The sequence below is a fragment of the Papio anubis genome, chromosome X, assembly GCF_008728515.1.
Source record: "Papio anubis isolate 15944 chromosome X, Panubis1.0, whole genome shotgun sequence".
Lineage (NCBI taxonomy): Eukaryota > Metazoa > Chordata > Mammalia > Primates > Cercopithecidae > Papio > Papio anubis.
The window spans coordinates 92097538-92119368 of record NC_044996.1 but is presented as its reverse complement, the minus strand read 5'-3'; the positions used below and the strand labels follow the sequence as shown (position 1 = coordinate 92119368).

General features: G+C 38.3%; 1 protein-coding gene across 3 annotated transcripts; it reads left to right on the top strand.

Moving 5' to 3' along the window:
* Positions 1–1259: 1259 nt before the first annotated feature.
* FAM104B (family with sequence similarity 104 member B) lies at positions 1260–20997 on the top strand. Of its 3 annotated transcripts, XM_003917780.5 has the most exons (4): positions 1260–1939; positions 4932–5031; positions 17781–17911; positions 20217–20997. In XM_003917780.5, exons 1-4 carry the CDS (start codon positions 1920–1922, stop codon positions 20311–20313), a joined length of 348 nt encoding a protein of 115 aa, XP_003917829.2. In that variant the 5' UTR covers positions 1260–1919; the 3' UTR covers positions 20314–20997. The 3 variants fall into 3 exon arrangements, with proteins under 3 accessions (XP_003917829.2, XP_021788426.1, XP_009195966.1); XM_021932734.2 differs by lacking the exon at positions 1260–1939 and adding an exon at positions 1950–2096 and having other exon boundaries at positions 17781–20997; XM_009197702.4 differs by lacking the exon at positions 1260–1939 and adding an exon at positions 4469–4626 and having other exon boundaries at positions 17781–20997.
* The last annotated feature ends 834 nt before the right edge of the window (positions 20998–21831 follow it).

Here is a 21831-nt window from a genome sequence, read left to right as displayed (position 1 = left end):
TGCAGCCCCTTGGGGTCTCACCTACAACACAGCAGTAACCAAGATAGCTCTAGAAAACAAAATCCCTCATTTCTAACCATCTATTTGCCCACTTTGTAGAAGATAGCATGATCCAATAGACATGGAGAATGTGGTGATTCAAGTAAAATGAATGATCATTACAAAAGCTTATTCCTTGAGAATGTGGAAGGGCATGGGACCCAAGTGAAGGATGTTAAGGAAAAAAATTATTCATGACATTTGTTAAAGAACGGTAAGGCAGACTTTATTCAGGACCATCAGGATAGGTGTAGCGACCACTGCTATGGGGTTTTGTAGTGAAGGGAGAGAAACTGGGTTCCATTCCAAATACAACAACGAGAAGTGGGAATTTATAGCCAAGAAGCAGGGTGGGGAGCAATGGATGGAAAATTACTAAGAGGAAACATCAAGGGTAAGGGGGTATTGTGGCTAAATTGAACTAACAGGATTCTTGGTGAAGGTGAGCCAGGGTGACCAGACATCACCTGAGGGATGAGGAACCTAACTGAGATACTGATGATGGGAAATTCTAACTAAACTAACTTAGCAGGATTCTTGCTAAAATTGCACAATGCATAGACAAACATGGCAGTCTAAAAGTCCCCTGTCCAGGGCTGTCTTCTCCACAGTCTTGGCTGCAGGGTCACCTAGCCCCTAGCTGGGTTAGGCTTCCTTTATGGCACGATCTTTAGCTCTTGAATCAGTCACTTTCAACATCTGCCCCCTCCCCACCCCCATCCTCAGGGAATGCAGCCCCCTGTGGTATCACCTACTTAACAGCAAGAACCAGGATGAGCCTGAACTCTAGCACTCCCTTTGCCAACTTTATAGATAATAAAATACAGATAGAGGAACATGATAATTCAGGTGAAAGCATAACTGCAAAAGATGATCCCTTAAGAAGGTGGAGGGTATAGGATCCAGGTGAAGGGCCTTGTCTCAAGTAGGATCCTGTCACTTCCTCCAGGGAAGCAGCCAAGATTATAAGTGCAGGTCCACTGCTGTTGGAAAGCGGTGCGAGTTCCTCTCTTACTGTTTCTGTTTTCTCAAGGGAAAATCAGTGACTATCATGAGAAAATTGGGTGCTGGTGCTTGTGGAGGGATCTTGTAAGTAGACTAGACAGAGAAGGTACACTTGTGGAGGGTGTACATTGATTGTCTACTTGGCGGGGATTGCCAGGAGAGTAGGGAGGAGGCAGAGAGTTAATAGCTTTGGGTAAGCTGGCTAAGGAAGGTTAAATGGTGAGGAACGCGGTTGTGGTTAGTAGAGAGGTGGCCTCCTTGGGGCTGGGGCTGAAGGCTGTGGATGCTGGGGCATTGGAAGAGGGAGCTGTTAGGACAGGATCGGGTGCTGCCCGTTATGAGAGTGGGGGATGCAAGAAATGGCGGTCTTTCCTGAGGCCCAGGGCGTGACCGCGGGCGGAAGAGACTTAGGCAGGTGGGAGGAGAACCCCCCCTAAGGACAGAGAGGCGCAGGCCACGGCCTGGTCAGCCCCGGGGGCGCTGAGGTCGCCGAGGAGGATCAGCGGTGTGAGGGCTGTGAGGAGGACAGGGCATGTACCACTTGAGAAGCGTGTTCAGAGGCTGGCTGGGTGGGAGGAGAATGTCCATGGGATTGGCACAGGTCTCGAACATGGGGCGGCTGGGGCAGTCGCGCAGCAGATCCTGACGCTCAGCGGATCGTCCCTCAGGTGTCAGCTCCCAACAGCAGGGAAGGAAGCCTGCGGCAGACCCAGAGGAGACCGGCGCCCACCTCCCCGGGCTCCGATGCACAGGCCCAGAGCCCGTCAATCCTAGGCCAGCCCCGCCCTCCGGGCTGCGTTTGTCCGGCGGCGCAGGAACTTCCTACGTGGTTGCTATGGTTCCGAGGGCAGGACGATGCGAGGCTGTCCTGTGCTATGGGAGGCTGCCCTGTACGGTAGGTTCGTCGGGGCCTTTCCTGCCGGTACCTGTTCGTTCTCTGGTCCCCACTGTCATCACGCTTTGCTTTCTCAGCCAAGATCTCGTGGCTCGGGGCGGAAACGCAGCGGAGATGTATTTTCTTCCGGGATTGGTGGCGCTCTCATGACCTGCAGGTGACAGTGTTGCCGGGCGGAGCGGCCCTGCTCACCTCATGCCCCGCCCTTCTTGCTTAAAAAAAAAAATGCCGCGAACCCTTCTCCGAAAGAAAATGCTGGTCCTTTGGTTGTCAGTGCCTTACAAGCCCTGGAGGCGGGGGTGAGGTGGGGATGTAGTCCCTTGCGAAAACTCAGTCAGTGGACAATAGCATTCTGTTTTTCAAATTGGAATTTCTTCGGTGAGGCTGCTAGGTACCCTAGCAACTAGTATTTCTATTTCTCTGATTGGTTTAGTCATCTTTCTCCACGTGATACGAGGGTTCTATGGGCCTTTATCGATGTATTCTTTCATTACAAACGTCTCTGAATCTCATGGTAGAAAACTTGGTTAGACTGTTAAAGCGTAATAAAGGAAGCCAATCTTATCCACAGTCCGATCACCCAGCCGTGACCATTAATCATATTTTGTGATAAATTTCCTTAGATGTTTTTCATTCATAAAGTTGTATTTTAAAAAATGAGATTAACATTGTTTCATAATTTGAACATTCCGCTTTTTAAACTGAGCTTCACACTTTGAAAATTCATTTTCATAGTATTAGTGTGTTTTTTTAAAAAAATGCAAAGGTATTGTAAGCTGTTGAAAGTTTCAGTAAAACTTGAGCGCAAAATACTCAAATACTCAAAATACCATGATCAAAGACAAACATCACCATGCTCCCTAATGAAGGCAGGAGCTGTGGCATGTGTTTGTTTCACTCTTTTATCCTGGCACCTGGAGGAGTGCCTAGCACTTAGTGGATGCTCAATAAACATTGTGAAATAAAATAATATTTATATCCAGTCGTTTTTTTTCTTTATATATAATGAATCATGTCATAATGGAGTGTAATACAGCAGCAGTTTTCTACATGATTTTTTATTCGGCATTTTGTAGTCAGCATTTGCCTATGACATTAAGATATCTTAAAAATCAGTTTTACTGGCCTCAGCCAGTTCAGTTGACAAAGGCCATTTAGCTGGTTGGTAACAGACTCAGGACAAAGCCCAGATCTTTCCAGGTTCGAGGCTCTTTCTTTCATTTCATAATAATCTCACTGAGGCTTCGGTGAGCAAGATGTAGCATAGAATTTCCTTGGTAGATGCGGTGGGTGTTTTATTGTTGCTCCATATTTTGATCAGCTGTTAGTATATTGGCTATCTTTTGACAAAGACCCTGCCCTGGATCAATTCATAGAACTGTGATTCTGGAAGGATAGGCATCCTAAGGTTATTTTCTGAAAGGTATGCTAAGGTTATTTTCTGGAAGGCATCCTAAGGTTATTTATTCCAGTGGTGAAAAGCTAGTCAACCTAGCCTGCTGCATTGATTTAGATCATGTAATGAGGAGCTTGCAATATAAAGAAAAATATACTAACTATGAATTCAGGGGCCAAATTACCAACATGCTATTGGAATTAGGGACACAGACAGTTGACAGTAAACAGTATTTATGAAGCAAGCCTGATCTGACTACAAAGGTCTTTTTCTCCCCAAATCCCACTAAAACTGCTTTAGCATGTCTCACGTATCTGGGTAAAAATCACATTTCCTGCCAAAAAAAAGTGCCTTTTTAGACACTGTACACAAATAAGCTGAATTCATTTATACTGGCAAGTTCTTTATCATAAAGATATTGTTTGATTTGGACATGCAGTTCTTCATTAACTTTTACTTCCTGAAAACTTTCCTGGAGGACCTTGGGCCAAGGCTAAAGAGAACTTTCCTTCCAGCCTCAGCTCTACCAGCCTTACTCATTTTACTGTCTGAGTCACTGTGCTTCTCTGGGCCTGCTCTTTCCTCAGTTTTAAGAAGAGAGGTCAGGCTATGTTAGTGGGTGGCACAGGAAGGCAGATCCAGGGAGGGATGTGGTTAAAGAGCCCCTGTTCCAAGTACAGGAACTCCTTTTTTTCCTATTATGTGTTGCTTTTTCTTTTCTTAAAGAAAGCAGTTTAATTTAACAGAGTGTTAGAAATCACTGCACTACATGACTAGTACTCAGTCTCCTAGAGATGAGAATTGATTAAAGAGTAATGAAATTATAAAAATTAGTAAACTCAGCCATTCTTAGGAGTGCCAGTAACTCAAAAGTAGTCTCTAAGCAGATGGCTGGGGAGAATGTCTGATTAATAATAGAGTGCTGTGAAAACTATGTCAAATGCTGCAGTCTGATTACTTATTGACAAGGAACTTGAAACTGAAGATGTAATCTTACCAATCATTGAAAACAATTTTGAGAAATGAATGTTTCAAGGAAGTAATCAGCCACAATCTCATGGTGACAATCTAGTGCAGTAACTATGTCATAATACTAGCTGGTATGGCAACAGTAAGTGCCTAACCACATTCCGAATACGAGAAATATCTCTTCAGTGTCGCTACACCACTGGCATAAGAACTTAATAGTAGACACTGGCAGACACACATGTCTTAAGTGTTACTGAAGGGGTTCAAAATCACTTACCCTGGACTTGTAACTTCGTGGAGTCAAGACAATGAAACCAATTAGGTAGATTTTGAAAACTTAGCTATTAAATTCCTCGTATTCTTTATTTTCAAGGGTCATTTAAAGTTACGAAAATTATTTCTAGAAATGAAATGTACAGCTTGACTTTACTTAGAGTTCTCGTATTACATTTTTATCTTCATGCCTGGTGATGGAGTACTTATGACTTTTGTATCTTGGGATAGCAGATAGTGACATATTTTTTCAGGCAAGGTCTCATATATGTATGTTGTCATTGCTTTACAGTTTAAGCATCCAAAAGATGAGTTGTTTCATCTAACAACTCTCTCTTTGCAATTTATTTTCAGGAAAAGAAGAAGAAATGGCAGTAAAGAGGGCAATCATCATTCTGCCCAGCCCAAAAGGAATAAGAGAAACCCTGTCTTTCAGGATTCTCAAGATACAGAGGTAGGAAGTATGGGCAGATACCCTCTATTTCGTTCATTGCCTACACTAAATTATCCAATTTGTGCTCTGTAATGAAAAGAAATGTATTATTCCAAGAAACCTTCATAAAAGTTTTCTTAGTTGATTACAGTGGCTTTTGAGCTGGAGCTTTAAATTATGATATAGTATCTCACAGAAAATGGAAAAGAAGCACAGAAAAACTTTGCCAAACATAATCAGGAGGAATTAGCCCCTGTAATTTTGTCCCCTCATATGAGCAGGGAATAGTAGTCTTACTTCCCTTATTTTTATATGGAAAACATGTTTTCTAGTACATAGTGATATGTTATTAGCTGGAAGGCAAATCTTGCTTTCTCAGTGAAAAAAGTGAAAAATTTGGGGCAGTCTCATGATTTTTGCAAATTTAATGGTGCTGGAAAAAGAGTTTGAAGTTTTCAATTTTTTATTGATATAGAATAGTTGTACATATTTTGGGGATACATGTGACATTTTGATACCTGTATGTAATGTGTAATGATCAAGTCAGGGTAATTGGGATATCCATCACCTCAAACATATCTTTTCTTTGTGTTGGAAACTTATAATTCTTCTCTTCTATTTTGAAATAGACAATAAATTATTGTTAACTGTAATTTTCTTACCGTACTGTTGAATTCTATAACTTATTCCTTCTATCTAACTGTATTTTTATACCCCTTAGCCAACTTCTTTTCATCCCCCTCCTTCCTCTTTTCTAAACCTGTAGTAACCACCATTCTAAGGAACTTGAATTTCAACTTCAAGGAGCATTCATTTTACCTTTCAGATTACTGAGTAGTACAAGAAATTAAGAGTGGACAATTATGTAGATATACACACAAGTGGCTTATCTGGAGCAGATCTCTGCCTTTTTCTCTTCCCTACTGTATAGAGTAGGAAAAGATTTTGTGCCCTAATGCTACAGTTCCAAGGGGGTAGCAGGAGTAAGACAAATGAGAGAGAAAAACAGAACCAGGAAGCCCCAAATACATTTAAAATTAGAGTTCTATGAATCCTGTTATTTTTCAACTGACAGGAAATCTCCCCTTGTCAGGTTATCATTTTAAGTAATATCAATTCAGTTGACAACTGGGACCTTTTTTTTTTTTTTTTTTTTTGAGACAGTCTCACTGGGTCACCCAGGCTGGAGGTGCAGTGGCACGATCTCGGCTCACTGCACCCCCACCTCCCAGGTTCAAGCAATTCTCGTGCCTCAGCCTCCCGAGTAGCTGGGATTACAGGCATGCACCACCATGGCCAGCTAGTTTTTGTATTTTTAGTAGAGATGGGGTTTTTCCATGTTGGCCAGGCTGTTCTCGAACTCCTGGCCTCAAGTGATCTGCCTGCCTCGGCCTCCCAAAGTGCTGGGATTACAGGCATCAGCCACCATGCCCTGGCCTTGGTGAAATTTTTTGAAGAACATTTTCTCTTAGATTCTTAGTAGTTTGCAGTAATTCTCATCACGTTTGATCACATACATTCTAAGAGACAGAACTACTTTGGGAGACATTTTTGGGAATGAAATCATTGTTGAACAAAATAATGGTCATTAGATGTGGTTTTAAACCCTGTGGGAAAATGGGAACCTTCTGAAATTAGCTTCTACTTAGAGATACATTCAAAATGGAGGAACAAGCTTTTATAAATTTAATTTCTGAGCTGGAAAATAACTTACAACTCAGTGTCTGTTCTAACTTCATCTTATGAGGGAAACTGAGCTACAAAAAGCATAGATTATTTACCCCATCAGCACAGAGAAGTTAACACATGACTATCATTGCCTTACTAATTTGGAAAATGGTTGTAATTCAACAACCTAATTAATTTGGTATTTTACAGTTCATAAGATTCCACAATGTTTCTAGTATTAGAGAATGCGTACACGTCATTTTAAATGCCTTGGAACTTTGGGAGCACATGTTTTAAGTGCCCTCTGATGGATTTGGTTAGGATCATCTGTTTACTTATTCAAGTTTCTATAGGTGCCTTTGAATAAACATCATATTATTATTCCAGGGATAGACTGTGTATTAGGAGTGAATGTTTTGTTGTGGAGGTTCACATAAAGGAAAAGCTGTAGGCATGGAGGGATAGAATTGAGAGGAAAGCTAGGGCTTGAAAGAAAGTAAAATACTGGGCTGGGCATAGTGGCTCATGCCTGTAATCCCAGCACTTTGGGAGGCCAAGGCAAGTGGATCATGAGGTCAGGAGTTCGAGACTAGCCTGGCCAATATGGTGAAACCCTGCCTCTACTAAAGAAATACAAAAATTAGCCAGGCATGGTGGTGCGTGCCTATAGTCCCAGCTACTCAGGAGGCTGAGGCAGGAGAATCGCTTGAACCAGGGAGGCGGAGGTTGCAGTGAGCCGAGATCGTGCCACTGCACTCTAGCCTGGGCGACAGAGTGAGACTTCATCTCAAAAAATAAATAAATAAATAAATAAAATCCTGGGTTCATCTGCTTTTACAATTAAAAAGTGTTATATAATTTTATATCATAAATACATGCATGAATTTCTGCTCTGTTTTTATGAAGATATTCCGTAATTAATATTCCTCCTCATCTCCTCAGTTTTATTTATCTCCTGTTTCCTTCATTAGCCTGCTAAGGCTCTCTTTTCACTTCCTAACTAATCTTGTGTCTAGTTTATTTTTCTCTCAAATATTGTGTCTTTTCCCTGTCTTTTAAATCCAAACTGTAATCTACATTCACTCCCTTTTATTCCTCACCTCTGTTCATGCAACTGCTCAGTAAACCTTAGCTCCTCCATCCCCTCCCTACTCCTTTGCTGTAACATATGTCAGGGAACGTCTGAGACTTCCTAAATTGCATTACCAAATATTTACTGAGCACCTACCATTTGCCAATCATTGTCCTAGGTGCCTGATAGCAACTTAGATGTCTCTGTCATTTCCTCAATGACTCCTTTCTATTCTACCTCTGCGTGTATCAAATATATCCCTTTCTTTACATTTCCACCATCCTAATTCAGGCTTGCATTGCCTCTTGCTTGATACATTGCAAACTTTCCCAGTGGTTTTTGTGGTCTCATCCACCCCCTATTTCATTCATCCATTAAAATGCTCTTCCTAAATATAGATCTGAGCATTTATCTTATGCTCAAATACCTGTTTGTACAGACTTCTTAGAGTGACATTCAAGGCCCCTGATAACCTAGCCATATCTTCTCTTGCATATTTTGGTTCTCACTAACTCTTCTCTCGGAGATACCAGCTACATCATCTGTGGCTTTGTCTCCTCAATAACTCTTCTTCAGCTTGCTTGTGTTCTTATTGCTCTCTCCATTTGTCACACCCTTCCTATTAATATTCTCTGTATCTTTGAAGGCCTAGCTTAGATGCATTTCATTTTAAGAAGGCTCCTCTATTTCCCCAGTCAGCATTCAGTGCTATATTCTTGTCATTGCAATAGCTTGATCCTGTCACTCTCAGAGTACTGTATTCTTCTTGATTAGGCTCAAGAATTACATGTTGAACCCCTAAGTATCCCAGGCAAAGTGCCTCCTTATACATTGTATGATAGACATGCAAATATTTGTTTAGATATTGCTTGGACATCAGAACAATCTGTGCCTACTTGAGAGCCTCTCAGAGGTTGGGCCCCAGCATGTGCACATGAGTCAAAGTGTCAGAAAGCCACACGGGTGATTTTGATGCCTATTCTAAAACAGAATGTGCTCTAGCAAATCCCTGCTGGTCTCAAAGTTTCTTTGGTTACAGGTAAGTATGCAGATTTCATTATGGCCCAAACTAACCTAAATCCTGCTTTTTCACACAGACCTGGACTCCAGGACTTTTGTAAAGTGCCTTTGTGAATTTTGCATAGTGAGATACCCTTCTTTAGAGTCTTCATAAATATAATTTTATTTTGCTATGTGTGTGAATTTGCAAGGGCTCTGTCCTTCATTTTCCTTGCACAGATATCAGCATTAAACCTATATTGAAAATTCAGAGAAAAAAGAATGAGCTTTGTAACTGTCAGGTAGGATAAGCATTCTGGTAAGACATTTGTATGAGGAATCAGGAGGATGTTGAAGATGTTTTATATATTATGAGTCTTTCCAAATAGTGAGGTGCTTAAAATCTCATTTATTCTCTGATAAAAGAATTTGCACTTTGGGAGGCTGAGGCAGGAGGATCCCTTGAGCCCAGGAGTTCAACACTACAGTGAGCTGCAATTGCATTACAGCATTCCAGCCTGGATGATGGAGTGAGAACTTGTCTCTAAAAACATAATAAAATAAAATAAAGTGTAGTAAGGTTAATGCTTCTGTACTAAGATAGCAGTTTCAAGTGTCAAAACCATACACCATCAAGAAGCAAATTTTCCTCTCAATCATTCTGACAAACAGTCCATTAAGTGGGATATCTCACATGAAATAGATTCACAGGGTAAGTGTGACAAAGCCCAGGTTGCATAATATAGGCTATGTTTATTAAATAAACAGCATTATTAGCCTAGAAAATGCTAGTGTATATGACTTTTTAGATGCTCTTTACTAGGCTAAAGGAGGTTAAACCCTCTTCCCAAAATCTCATTTATGGAATTACAGCACTTTTTAAGTCTTTGCTTTGAAGTCAAAAGTAACTGAATCCATAAGCAGATTGTATTTGGTTTTGTAGTAGCATTCTTTAGTTTGCCTACTTACAAATAAAATGTTTGTTTTTCACAAAAAAAATATATTTGTAGTAGATGAGTTAGAAAGTGAAGATCCAGGCTGGGCGCGGTGGCTCACGCCTGTAATCCCAGCACTTTGGGGGGCCGAGGCGGGTGGATCACAAGGTCAGGAGATCGAGACCATCCTGGTTAACATGGTGAAACCCCGTCTCTACTAAAGATACAAAAAAAAAAAATTAGCTGGATGTGGAAGCATGCACCTGTAGTCCCAGCCAGGTGACTGACCCAGGAGGCGGAGCTTGCAGTGAGCGGAGATCGCGCCACTGCACTCCAGCCTGGGCTGCAAAGCGAGACTCCATCTCAAATACATAAATACATAAATAAGAAAGAAAGTGAAGATACAAAACTAAAATGTTTTAAAAAGTATTTGAAGTCCCAACTATATGTAGGAACTCAAAATATCTGAGACAGGTCTCGATTAATATAGAAAGTTTATTTTGCCAAGGTTAAGCATGCACCTGCGACACACACCTGACAACATATGCCCAAGATGGTCAGGGTGCAGCTTGCTTTTATACATTTTAGGGAGATAGAAGACACCAATCAATATGTGTAAGATGTACATTGGTTCAGTCTGGAAAGACAAGACAATTTGAAGCTGAGACTTCCAGGTCATAGGTATATAAGAGACAAGAGGTTGCAATCTTTTGAGTCCTTGATCTGCCTTTCACTGAATATACAATTTAGTCTGGCTCAGTGAATCTGCATTTTTACATAAACAATAGGGTAGAGGGAGTAATCAGATATGCATTTGTCTCAGGTGAGCAGAGGTGTGACTTTCTGTCTAACACCTGTGAAGATAAGTTATCAGTTTACATTGCCAGCTCAAAATTCAACAGGACTTCAAAGATCTTGAAGCCCAAAAGGAATTTCTTTGTGGGCAAATTGTGAGAAAGGTATGTCGCTTTAAAAAAAATATTTGTAGCTGTCTGATTTAGGAATAAAATGGGAAGTGGGTTTGCCTGATGTAGTTCCTAGCTTGGTTTTTCCCTTGGCCTAATGATTTTAGGGCCCTGAGATTTATTTTCCTTTCACATTTCCCCCACTTTCTTTCTGAAATATTTTGGAGAAAGCATTTTAGAAGAAAATTAATCTCTGGTCTCAGATTTTGTTTGATCTCTCGTGGCAAGGATGGTTTATTTCTAGATGGGTAGGTCACACATTATTAGGAAACCTCATTTTTAGCAGGTTGTGAAGTATCATGTTCTGTGAAGAAAAAGTAGGGGGAGGAAGAGAGAAAGAAAACAACAAACAAAAAGATGGAGAACAATCCTGGAAAATCAATATAGGCCATATTACTCTGAAGTCCATACATCAGTAGGCAGGTACGAAAGTGTTTTATGTATGTAAATAGGTTGCTGTTATTTATTTCTGAAGCTTAAGTTGTCTAGCTTCAGTTCACAGGGTTTTAAGAAAGCACAGCTTAATTTTTAGTGATTTCAAATCAGGAAAAATGGGAAAAAGGAAAGGAAAGAAAGAAAAAAAACGAAAACATTATTTTTGGAGACTTGTAGCCAAGAAAAACTTTAGAATTCAGTCTAATCTAGAAAATAAGAAAAATTGAAAAAACATTAGGCAAGACTAGAATCTAACAACAAATGTACTATAGTTCATTTTGAAACATTTTTTTTTCTCTTCAAGCTCCATTTTCACTAAAAACAAATCATAGGACAAATTTGTGCATAAAATAAGTGTTAGTTCTGTTATACTTTGCCTGAGTATTTGTATAAAGTCAGCAAGAATAACTATTTGCCATGCACACTCTTCTGTTTTTAAATTGGCTTTGCTGGAACTTTATTCCACAAAGAATCTCAGATTACACTTCAACGCCTTGAGCCCAGGCATGGATTTATCTGTGCCTGTAAATATCCACATTAATTGAGTGAATTCTTACTGAGGTCCCAAGATAATGTGGGACTCCTTGGGCCTGTCAGAAAGTGCCATTCTTTACTTACCACAGGTCAGGAACCTGTACACGGACTGTGTAGATAATATATGAGGTCAGCTTTCTCAAGGGGATTTTATTGGCTCTATAAGTCAACTTTGATTACTTAAAGCAATCTGTTTGGATCTGCCATTCCAATCAAAGCCTCAGTAAAATCAGTGGCTTCAATTGTGTCCTGTTACAAAAGAAAACAGAGTCTTATCAAATTTTTGCAAATAACTATACTACCATAAACTACGTATACTTGCAAATAAGTTTTCAAATTCTGGAGAAATCAGGTAGAGAGAAATACGCTTCAGATTTTCTCACAGGAGCATAGTTAACCCAATATTAAAAGCTGTAAAATAGCTCAAAGAAAAATGGTTTTCTGGACTCAGAAACAAGTTAGAAAAAGAAACAAAGTTAGAAATTCAGAAACAAAAGTTTCTGAGTTTCAAACAATGTTTCAAAGTCACAAAAAGATTATTTCAGTTTTCCATTAGTTTAGTCTGTGTAATTAACTCCTGTTCTGCTCAATGTTTATGAACACATTAGCTCTCTATGAGAGTCTTGGAAGTTTTTCCTCTATCCTAGTATCACAATCTCCAAAGTTATCAGAAACCTGCATTCAAGAGTACCTGTCAGAGTCCTATAGCTGATTATAAAACCACCTTTTGAAAGTGATAAAAGTAAAACAACCATGAATAACGAGAGTCTTAGAACAGTCATAAAGATGTAATTGACAAGGAAATTTGGTTACTTCTGTGGCATACAACTATTTTACATAATCATTATTACTACTGATAACATATACCAGGGGTTCCCAGTCCTCCGGCCGCAGACTTGTACTGGTCCATGGCCTCTTAGGAACCAGGCCGCACAGCAGGAGGTAATTGGTGGGCAAGCAAGAACTACTGCCTGAGTTCTGCCTCCTGTCAGATCAGTGGCAGTATTAGATTCTCATAGGAGCACAAACTCTATTGTAAACTGCACATGTGAGGGATCTAGGCTGTGTGTTCTTTATGAGAATCTAATGCCTAATGATCTGAGGTGGAACAGTTTCATCCTGAAACCATCCCTTCTGTCCCCCATCTGTGGAAAAATTGTCTTCCACAAAACCGGTCCCAAGTGCTAAAAAGGTTGGGGACTGCTGACATGTACCAAGACATATCAGAATCACAGGAATTTCATATAATTCTTAAACACATACTAAAAACACATTTATATAAATGTAATCCAAAGAAGGTTAAATGCCATTTTATATTTGACAATACTTCTGTATGATTATATTATATCAAATAACCCAAATATGTCTCTTTTGTACTTCAGGGGACCTAATATCAAAAGATTAATGAGGACCAAAGCTAGAATTTTATTTTGGAAAGTTTGTCAACTGTAAAAAGTTAAAAACACCTGATATCACAAAATAGGATCAAAGGTCATTGCACAATAAGTCATCCATTTAGCCGAGTGATGACTCAAAGATTTCAAAAAGGGACAAAAGTTTTTATTTTTTTGAGAGAGGAGACTTAATTTCCCAAACAATAAGCTTTAATGAAGACAGCACAAGGCCCATTAAATCTGTCTTTTAAATTTTTCTAAACAAATTTATTAAGTTTTGGTCATCTTGACCATAAGATATAATTTCAATAAACTTTTTCATAACCTTTATTTTTTTTTTAATTAAGTAGGTTAATGCTTCAAGAAAACCTTGTTACTCTGACATTGGGGCCCAGATGCTGGTCTTGCATCAGTGTGCCTTCAATATTAATAGTTAATTTATAGAGAAACCAAACTAATTTTATCTCTCAACATTGGCCATTACAATCTCACACACCCACCTCTTCCATAATAGTCCCTAGGCCTTGAGGTATTTAATAGTTTTAATTTCTGGCCCTGTGTCTTATGCACATAGTGTATTTTGATTGGCATCTTCTACTGGGTGTGAAGATAAGGCTTTAACTGCTGTCACTGTTTAAGATTTAGCAAGACTTGGTGTTCTTTTTATATCCAGAAGTCAAAGCCCTATAACTTAAAGGTGCAAGGACTTTAAAAGCAAGAAATTACATGGATGTAGTAACCTTGATTTTTAAAAAAATTTAACCTCAGTTTTTTTCTAAGCAAATTAAAACTTTAGTAACAATGACATAGGAGTTATTTTGATAAAATGTAAAATTTGTTTGTTAGACCAGTTACCAAAAGGGGAAAGAAAAAAACCTCCTGCTGTTGTGGGAAGTCAGGGACCCCGAACGGAGGGACCGGCTGAAGCCATGGCAGAAGAACATAAATTGTGAAGATTTCATGGACATTTATTAGTTCCCCAAATTAATACTTTTATAATTTCTTATGCCTGTCTTTACTACAGTCTCTGAACATAAATTGTGAAGGTTTCATGGACATTTATCACTTCCCCAATCAATACTCTTGTGATTTCCTATGCCTGTCTTTAATCTCTTAATCCCGTCATCTTCGTAAACTGAGGATGTATATCGCCTCAGGACCCTGTGATGATTGTGTTAACTGCACAAATTGTTTGTAGAGCATGTGTGTTTGAACAATATCAAACCTGGGCACCTTAAGAACAGGATAACAGTGATTTTCAGGGAACAAGGGAGATAACCTTAAAGTCTGGCTGCCTGTGGGCCAGGCAGGACAGAGCCATATTTCTCTTATTACTGAAAACAGGTAAGAGAAGTATCGCTGAATTCTTTTGCCAGTAAGGAATATTAAATAATTAACAGCCCTGGGAAAAGAATACATTCCCAGGGGAGGCCTCTGAAATGGCCGCTCTGGGAGTGTCTGCCTTTATGCAGATATAGATAGGGATGAAACACGCCCTAGTCTCCTGCAGCACCCCCAGGCTTGCTAGGATTAGGAAATTCCAGCCTGGCAAATTCTAGTCAGACCAGTTCTCTGCTCTTGAACCCTGTTAAAATGTTTATCAATGACAATGCATACACAGCGGGACGTGGAAGTTCATTAGTGATTCTAGTTTCACCCTGACCTTGTGATCTCACCCTGACCTCCTGCCTTGTGATCTTTTGTTGCCCTTAAAGCATGTGATCTCTGTGACCCACACCCTATTCGTACACTCCCTGCCCTCTGAAAATTGCTAATAAAAACTTGCTGGTTTTACAGCTCAGGGGGCATCACGGAACCTGCCAACATGTGATGTCTCCCACGGACACCCTGCTTTAAAATTTCTCTCTTTTGTACTCTTTCCCTTTATTTCTCAGACCAGCAAACACTTGGGGATATAGAAAAGAATGTATGTGAAATGTCAGGGGCTGGTTTCCCCCGATACCTGCAGTACAATTAATATTCCCTATGGAAAGTCCATTTAGGTAACCTGCAAATCAAAATTAATGAAAGTGATACTTGAATTAGTTAGACATAGGCAGAGTGTTTCCTGGGTAATAAATGAAAATGTTTGGATTCATAGAAGAATTTAAAGCCAAGAGCACAGAATGTTATGTTGGAAGAAAACATTTTCTTTAGACCTTTAAGATAAAACATTTTTAGCATCAGGCCATGACCAACAGTTAGAATCTGAGGAAAAAAATTATGGAAGCTGAAAATGAGTTGAAGGAGACGGTTATTATCCTAGGCCTTTTCAAAGGGGAGAGAAAGCTGAAAACAGCAAGATAATAAAAGTTGAAAATTGGATTAAAAAAATTAAAATCCCTTGCAATTGTATTAAGAGTAAATCAATACCTTAAGAAAATTTTGTTGTTCTACCCAATTCTTTAGTGTATAAGTGTTTTTTAAAAAATCAAAATCCAATCTCTAAAAAGACTATTATAAATAATTTCCCTTTAATTATAGACAACTTGATACAAATCATTAATGAGATGCTCAGACTTCCTGTTTTATGCTAGACATCTTTCTTTCTTAAATAACCAGTTATTTTAGGATAGAAATTTACTATACAAGATTCTTTCTCATATAAAGAAATTATTATTTCTCATAAAATAATTATTAAAAAATTATTTCCTTTTAACCTTTCTTGCCAAAAATACCCCTTTATATTTATAAAGAGGTAAATATATAGTATGTAAAGAAGGAGATATTTCTTTACACTGCTCTTATTTACTGGTTTTTTTTAGAAAAATATTTTCCTATAATTTTTTAAAAATTGGAAGTGATCCAGACCTTTAATGACTATTTATTATTTAACTTAATATAACTTTAGATTTTAAATTATATGACAAGTTTATTTATAGGCATTTATTCCCTTACATTTACCTAATTAATTTTTTAAATGGTTTACCCAGATGAAAGCTGTGTCATTGTTTAGTTATTTCTCTGTTAACTATTTTTATAGCCTATAAATTTAGACTTTTCTAAGAACCTGAAGTATAAAGACTTCTGATATAGAATGATATATCATTATTGTTAATGGCTGATGAGATTCTGTTGTATGAATGCATGCACTATAATTTAACTGCTTCTTTGTTTTTAAACATTTAGTTGTTTCTGATTTTCAGCTATTAAAAATATTGATAGTATAAAAATGTCTTAATGAGCATTTCTATTTATATCTGTACACGATTGAGTTTAAAAACTTTTAAAATGAAACAATTTAAAGGTAGATGTATTTTTTTCTTAATATTATTCTAAAGAAATCCCTTCTAGCCTATGAATTTTTAATATACACAGCATAGCATCACCCTAGTGTTGCACTGTAGTGTAAAATCAATATGATGTCATTGGAGATGAAAATTTGATTCATCAGAAATGATTTCTAGTTCTTACCTTATTTTTCAGGCAGTACCTGTAACAAAAAAAAAAAAAAAAAAAAAAAACAAGGAAAGCCAACTAAGAGGAACCAAAGTGTGGGCTGTGGGTTTTTTATCCAATGTAATAGCTTACTTAATTTTGGAATATTCATAACTTCATTATTTTGTGACAGTGGGAGTTCTATATTTTTATACTCAGGCCTAGGAATTTTTTTAATTTTCTTTTTGAATTGACCTTGACATTTAATCCTTAAATCAATTTGATTGCTATTGGTAACTCTCACATCTGGCTTCATTTGGCCCCTTCTATCTCTTTTCCTGCACAGGTTCTTTTAACATATGTTTCTAGTTGGATAAAGATGAGCATAGGTTGTATCTTGGTAGCTGTGGGCAGTGTACGGTGTGACCTAAGTTGAGCAGCTGCAAGTGACCTATGGACTATGACCATTCTTGGTTTAAGTCTTACTAATGTTGCCTTTGGAAAAAACTTACTTAGAAGAAATATAATACCAGCATTGTTAAATATTGTAATTTGAATAAGAGTCCTTGCCATTACCTTCTTCTTTTGGGAATTGTAACATTGGAAGGCAGGAAATTCTTGGAAATGACTGTTTACAGGCATCCCTGAGTAGCTTCTCCAATGTACAAAAGGCACTGAATCAGGTTAGTTCAATTAAAAAAAAAAAAAAAAGATCTTAAGAAGAAAATACACACCCTATTAAATCCATAAATATAGAAGAACAATAAATGCTAGTCATAAAATGCTAATAAGTAGCATATAACTTTGACTAAAAGTATGTCAAATGCCTTTCAGGATATGTATGTAGCATTGAATTGATATACGAAGACCATACATGTCCACTATCAGGATATGTGTACAAAATCATTATTTATTTGTATCTATGTGTGTATGCATGTATGTATAAATGTATGTGTCTTATTTGCTTCATTGTAACTTTTACCTATAGTCCAACTTACTTGTTATGGTCATTATTTCTATTACATCGTTAATTGATACTTCAGGTAAAGGATGAGTACTTACTTCTCTGATGCAGTAATTGGAATAAATGGTACAAGCAAGGGTAGAGAATGTGTGAAGGGATTTGGAACTGGAAGGCCTGTGTTTGAATCCTCACCCTGCCACTTCATAGCTATGTGACTTTAGACAAGGCAGTGATCTGTTTCCTCATCTGTAAAATGGGGGCTGTTAATCCCAACTTAATTAAAGGGTTGTTGTGAGGATAGAATGAACTATCTTAAATGGCTTTTTAAAGCCCAGTATAGAGTTTTATGCTGCTGTTCTCCAAGCCAAGTAGGAAAAATATTGTAATAGCATAATAGCAATCCCCTTTCTGTCTTTTTCCTTCCAGTTCTCATGGAGTGATAATGAAAGGAGCAGCAGCTGCATTAATATCCCAGAGAGAGCAAGTGGACCAGAAGGCAACTTAAACCAGATTGTTAATGAACCCAATGTGAACATTCCCCAGTTCTTGCATGAGGGGTATGTACCATGCCAAGGTCTTTACTCCCACATCAACCAGACCTTGAAGGAGGCTCACTTCAACAGCCTGCAGCAGCGAGGACGAGCTCCAACATGATGAACTAGGACTTCCTTATTCCAACCTAAACTGTGTTTATGAAAGCAATTGCATACACACCAAAAAAGTCTATTGGTTTTTAAGTCTACATTTTAAATAACAAGTTAATGGGCAGTTGTTTAATTGGGGTTTTACTGCACTGTTGCAATTTTAAAGGGGCTGTGAAGAATTTTTTATGAAATTTTTATTTTTATTTTACTCTTTCTACATGGAGTTTTCAAGTTGGGTGTCAAATTCATGTTAAGGTAGCAATATGAGGAAACTTCTCCTGTGCATTGAAGCCATATGTCCAATTCAGATTGATTTCCAGATCTGTCAATTAGAAACTCTATGTTAAACATCTTTTTAAAATACAAGTAAGTCTTCATTTTTAAAACTACAATAGCCTAGTAAAGAGTATGTAGCTTTCATTTAAAAAACAAACAAAAAATCCACACTCAAAAAACTGTAAGTTAGTGTTCCCAAATATGCAAAGCCAGATTCAGTCTTGCACTGAAATGAACTGCCATACTCCCCTCAGAAGGTAGATATTCTATTGAAATTGCTCTCTAGTTGTAATGGCAACAATCAGACCCAGTTTAGACTATGAACGTGAAAACCTCTCTCTAATAACTGTCTCTACACTTTGCATTTCCAGGGAGAATGTTTCTAAGGTTCTTATATACTTAGATACCTTCTGTATCATTTATCCTCTAGAGTGTGCACTTCAGACTTAGTAGGAAACACTTCTCAATTCTGTCAGATAAGAAATATGTAATTACATTTTGTCTTAAATGAAAATTTATTACATTAGCACATTATGTGATCTCATAATTCCATCTATTATGTATAGAGTAAATGTTAATACAGTGTAAGCTTCTAAACTGATGTTTAAAGTAACAAGAATTGTGGAAGTGGGTTGGACAACTGCCCACTTTATGCTACATGGACCCTTTCATAGAGATTAGGGGGCTAGCTTCCATTATTAAAATTGCAAAGATTCGCATGGCTTAGAAACAATAAGCTGAGATGCCATTAGAAGAAACAGGCAGTAATATTGATTTAGAGATGGGGGGATCCCCATGTTTTAGTCATACTAAAGAAGCAACCAAATTTGAATAGGGAATTCATAGATGTGCTTCCTCAGTGGTGAGCTGTGCGAACAATGGACCAGGATGCATCAGGTTGTCTGCCCTGGAGTATGCAAGGGGTACAACCTGTTGGTAGATTTAAACAAAAATGCTTTAGAATCTAACAGTCCTGTCCTCCCTGGTCACATTCTCTTTTGCACTATATTTGGAGGTCCACAGAGTGGAAACTAGCAGATCTGTGAACTATGGATAGCTCTACCAAGAGGTGTTTGCCAATTGGCAAGGTTTGGAAAAGATGTAAGGTTACAGTTTTACTTAAAGAAGAATGAGATTTTATTAAATGACAGAATTAACATATGAAAATGAACACTATCCTAGGAAAAGAATACATACATACATACACACACACACACACACACAAAATTTTCATGGTTGTTTCCTTGAATATGGGTAGGATTTTAAGGAAGATACTCGTAGTAGAATTTTAGTGTTACAGGGAAAAAATTACAGCACCATATTGGCCCCAACCTTAGGGAGTAGGCATGAGTCAATTATTTCTCAATTAGATGGTTTGAGTAAAAACATTTTTTCTATGGCCAGTGCTTCCAAAGTCAATTCCAGATGTATGTGAGAAGATATTTGAATTCTAAAAGGTTTTATGGCAGAAAATAGAGAAAGAATACCTGGCCACCAGTTTCTCTAACAATAAAGTGAGCAACTAAACACTAAAGAAGATGAAATATTTGAACTTTCAACCCACATGTACACAACAGGATTCAGAAATACCTAGGAAGAATTTTGCGGGCTTAAATACACAGCATCCTACTGAAAGAGTCTATTAAAAACACAGTGTAGTTGAAAAGCTGAGAAAGCAAATTTCCATTCATTCCCCCTATTTAAAAATATGAAAGATAGAACTATCACCACGACAAAGCACTATTTTTTCAAAGTAAAAAAAAAAAAAAAAAAAAACATAATAAAGCAATTACATACACACAGAAAATGTGTTGGCTTTTCAGTCTCTATGACTTTTCAGTACTTAGTTGAACTAAGTAAGCACAGTCTTACTCCAGAGTGGTCAGTGTAAATCTCGTGTCCTAGTAAATACAATATGCAATCTCTGTCCTGTCTTTTGCAGATTGTCTAAACCTGTTCATGTCATAAACTGGTTTATGTCCTTTGGTCCTGAAATAAAACTCAATACTTCACAGCAGGGAAGGAACCAAGCTGTTTAAAACTAATTATCTCCGCTATGAAGGAGAAGCATTTTTAAGGAATATCAGAAGAAAGTAGAAAGTGAGAGGAGGTTCCAGCTGAGCTTCCTGGGTCGAGTAGGGGCTCAGAAAGCTGTGAAACTCACTCATTTCCTGCATCAGGACTTACTTTGGTCCTGGATGAATAATATTGAAGATACATGCTTAAAATATTCCTAACATCAGAATTTGTGCCTGTGTTTCCTTCCCCAAGAAAGCTATAAACAGCAAAAATTTTGTTGTAAGCTTCGCTGTGTCCTCTCTCTCTCTCTCTCTCCCTTCCCCCTCCCCTGAAACTAAAAGGAATGTTAAAAGCCCCTTTTTCTGTGACCAGCAGACCTTATCTATGCTCCCAATTCCAATTCCTTGTAAACACAATATGTAAAATCCTGTGAGATCCTGTCTCCTTTGCCATGCCACTGCAAGGTTATAAGTAGATCAAACTTAAGTTACAATTCCGGTTTGTCTCAAGATCTGAGTCATGTTAATTGTCTTTGTTTCTCCCTCTGGTAGCATCTTCCTGCCGCACATATTTCCCGCCTTAAAGAGTTTAAAAGGTGTTCAAAAAATCTAACACTGGCTACCCGCTTGGTACCTCTTCCACACTGTGGAAGCTTTGTATGGTCACTCTGCTTAATAAAGCCTACAGCTTTTTCTCTCTCGGTCCGATCTGTGTCTCTCTCTTTGGCATGGCTCAAGCAAGAACCTTTGGTGTTACAAAAGGACTTCTCTGGATTTTTTTTTTTTTTTTTCAAAATTAGGAGTTTGAGAAAAGGGAACCAGATTAGTTTAAAAGGTAAAATTGGACCCTGTTATATATTTTAAAATGAGAGTATAAAGCAAGGGCAGAATGCTGCTCCAATAATGAGGTGTGGTGGTGCTTGGGGAAAGAAACTGCCCTTAAATTCAAACCCACCGTTTGTCATATTCTGTGTGAGTTACTCATTAACCCCTGAGGTAGGTGGTGTGGGCTCTCCATTTCATAGGTGAGGAGTGGGAGGTTGACAGTAAGTTATCCCTATGACTACATACAATCCTGAGAAGACTGAGAGTGGTTAATGATTTGCTAAAAGAAACACAGTGGTCAAGCAGCAGTGCCAGGGTATCTCTGCTTTTATAGTGAAGACCAGGGCTGCCAGGACACCTTTTCTCTAGGGAATAGTTCCCTGTTTACATAACCAAAGAAAGAGTAGAATGAAACAAAGTTTACTCTAAGCTCTTCATCAGAGTCTACATGTTGAATGATTTTCTAAATTCATATCTTTTTATACAGCAGCATTTTCAAATGAATACTCTATAATATTGTCAATTAAATCCCTGCAGAGTGAGTCAGATTTTAAAGCTGACACAGTTACCAGACTGTCTCCATCTCAATTTCTTGTTCCTCCTGGCTGGAGGCTGTGGTCAGAGTATAACCTATATCATCTGAATGGAACAACTGTTGAATACATGAACCGAGGCTGGGCAAAAGAGGCAAATATTCTGACCAGGAAGCCATTG

What these genes read in the sequence shown, in the direction of transcription:
- FAM104B (XM_003917780.5), top strand. Translation starts at nt 1,920, where the DNA reads ATGGGAGGCTGCCCTGTACG. An exon ending in ATGGGAGGCTGCCCTGTACG is followed by an intron (nt 1,940 to 4,931) that starts GTAGGTTCGTCG and finishes ATTTATTTTCAG; the next exon opens with GAAAAGAAGAAGAAATGGCA. An exon ending in CCCCAGTTCTTGCATGAGGG is followed by an intron (nt 17,912 to 20,216) that starts GTATGTACCATG and finishes TGTCTTTTGCAG; the next exon opens with ATTGTCTAAACCTGTTCATG.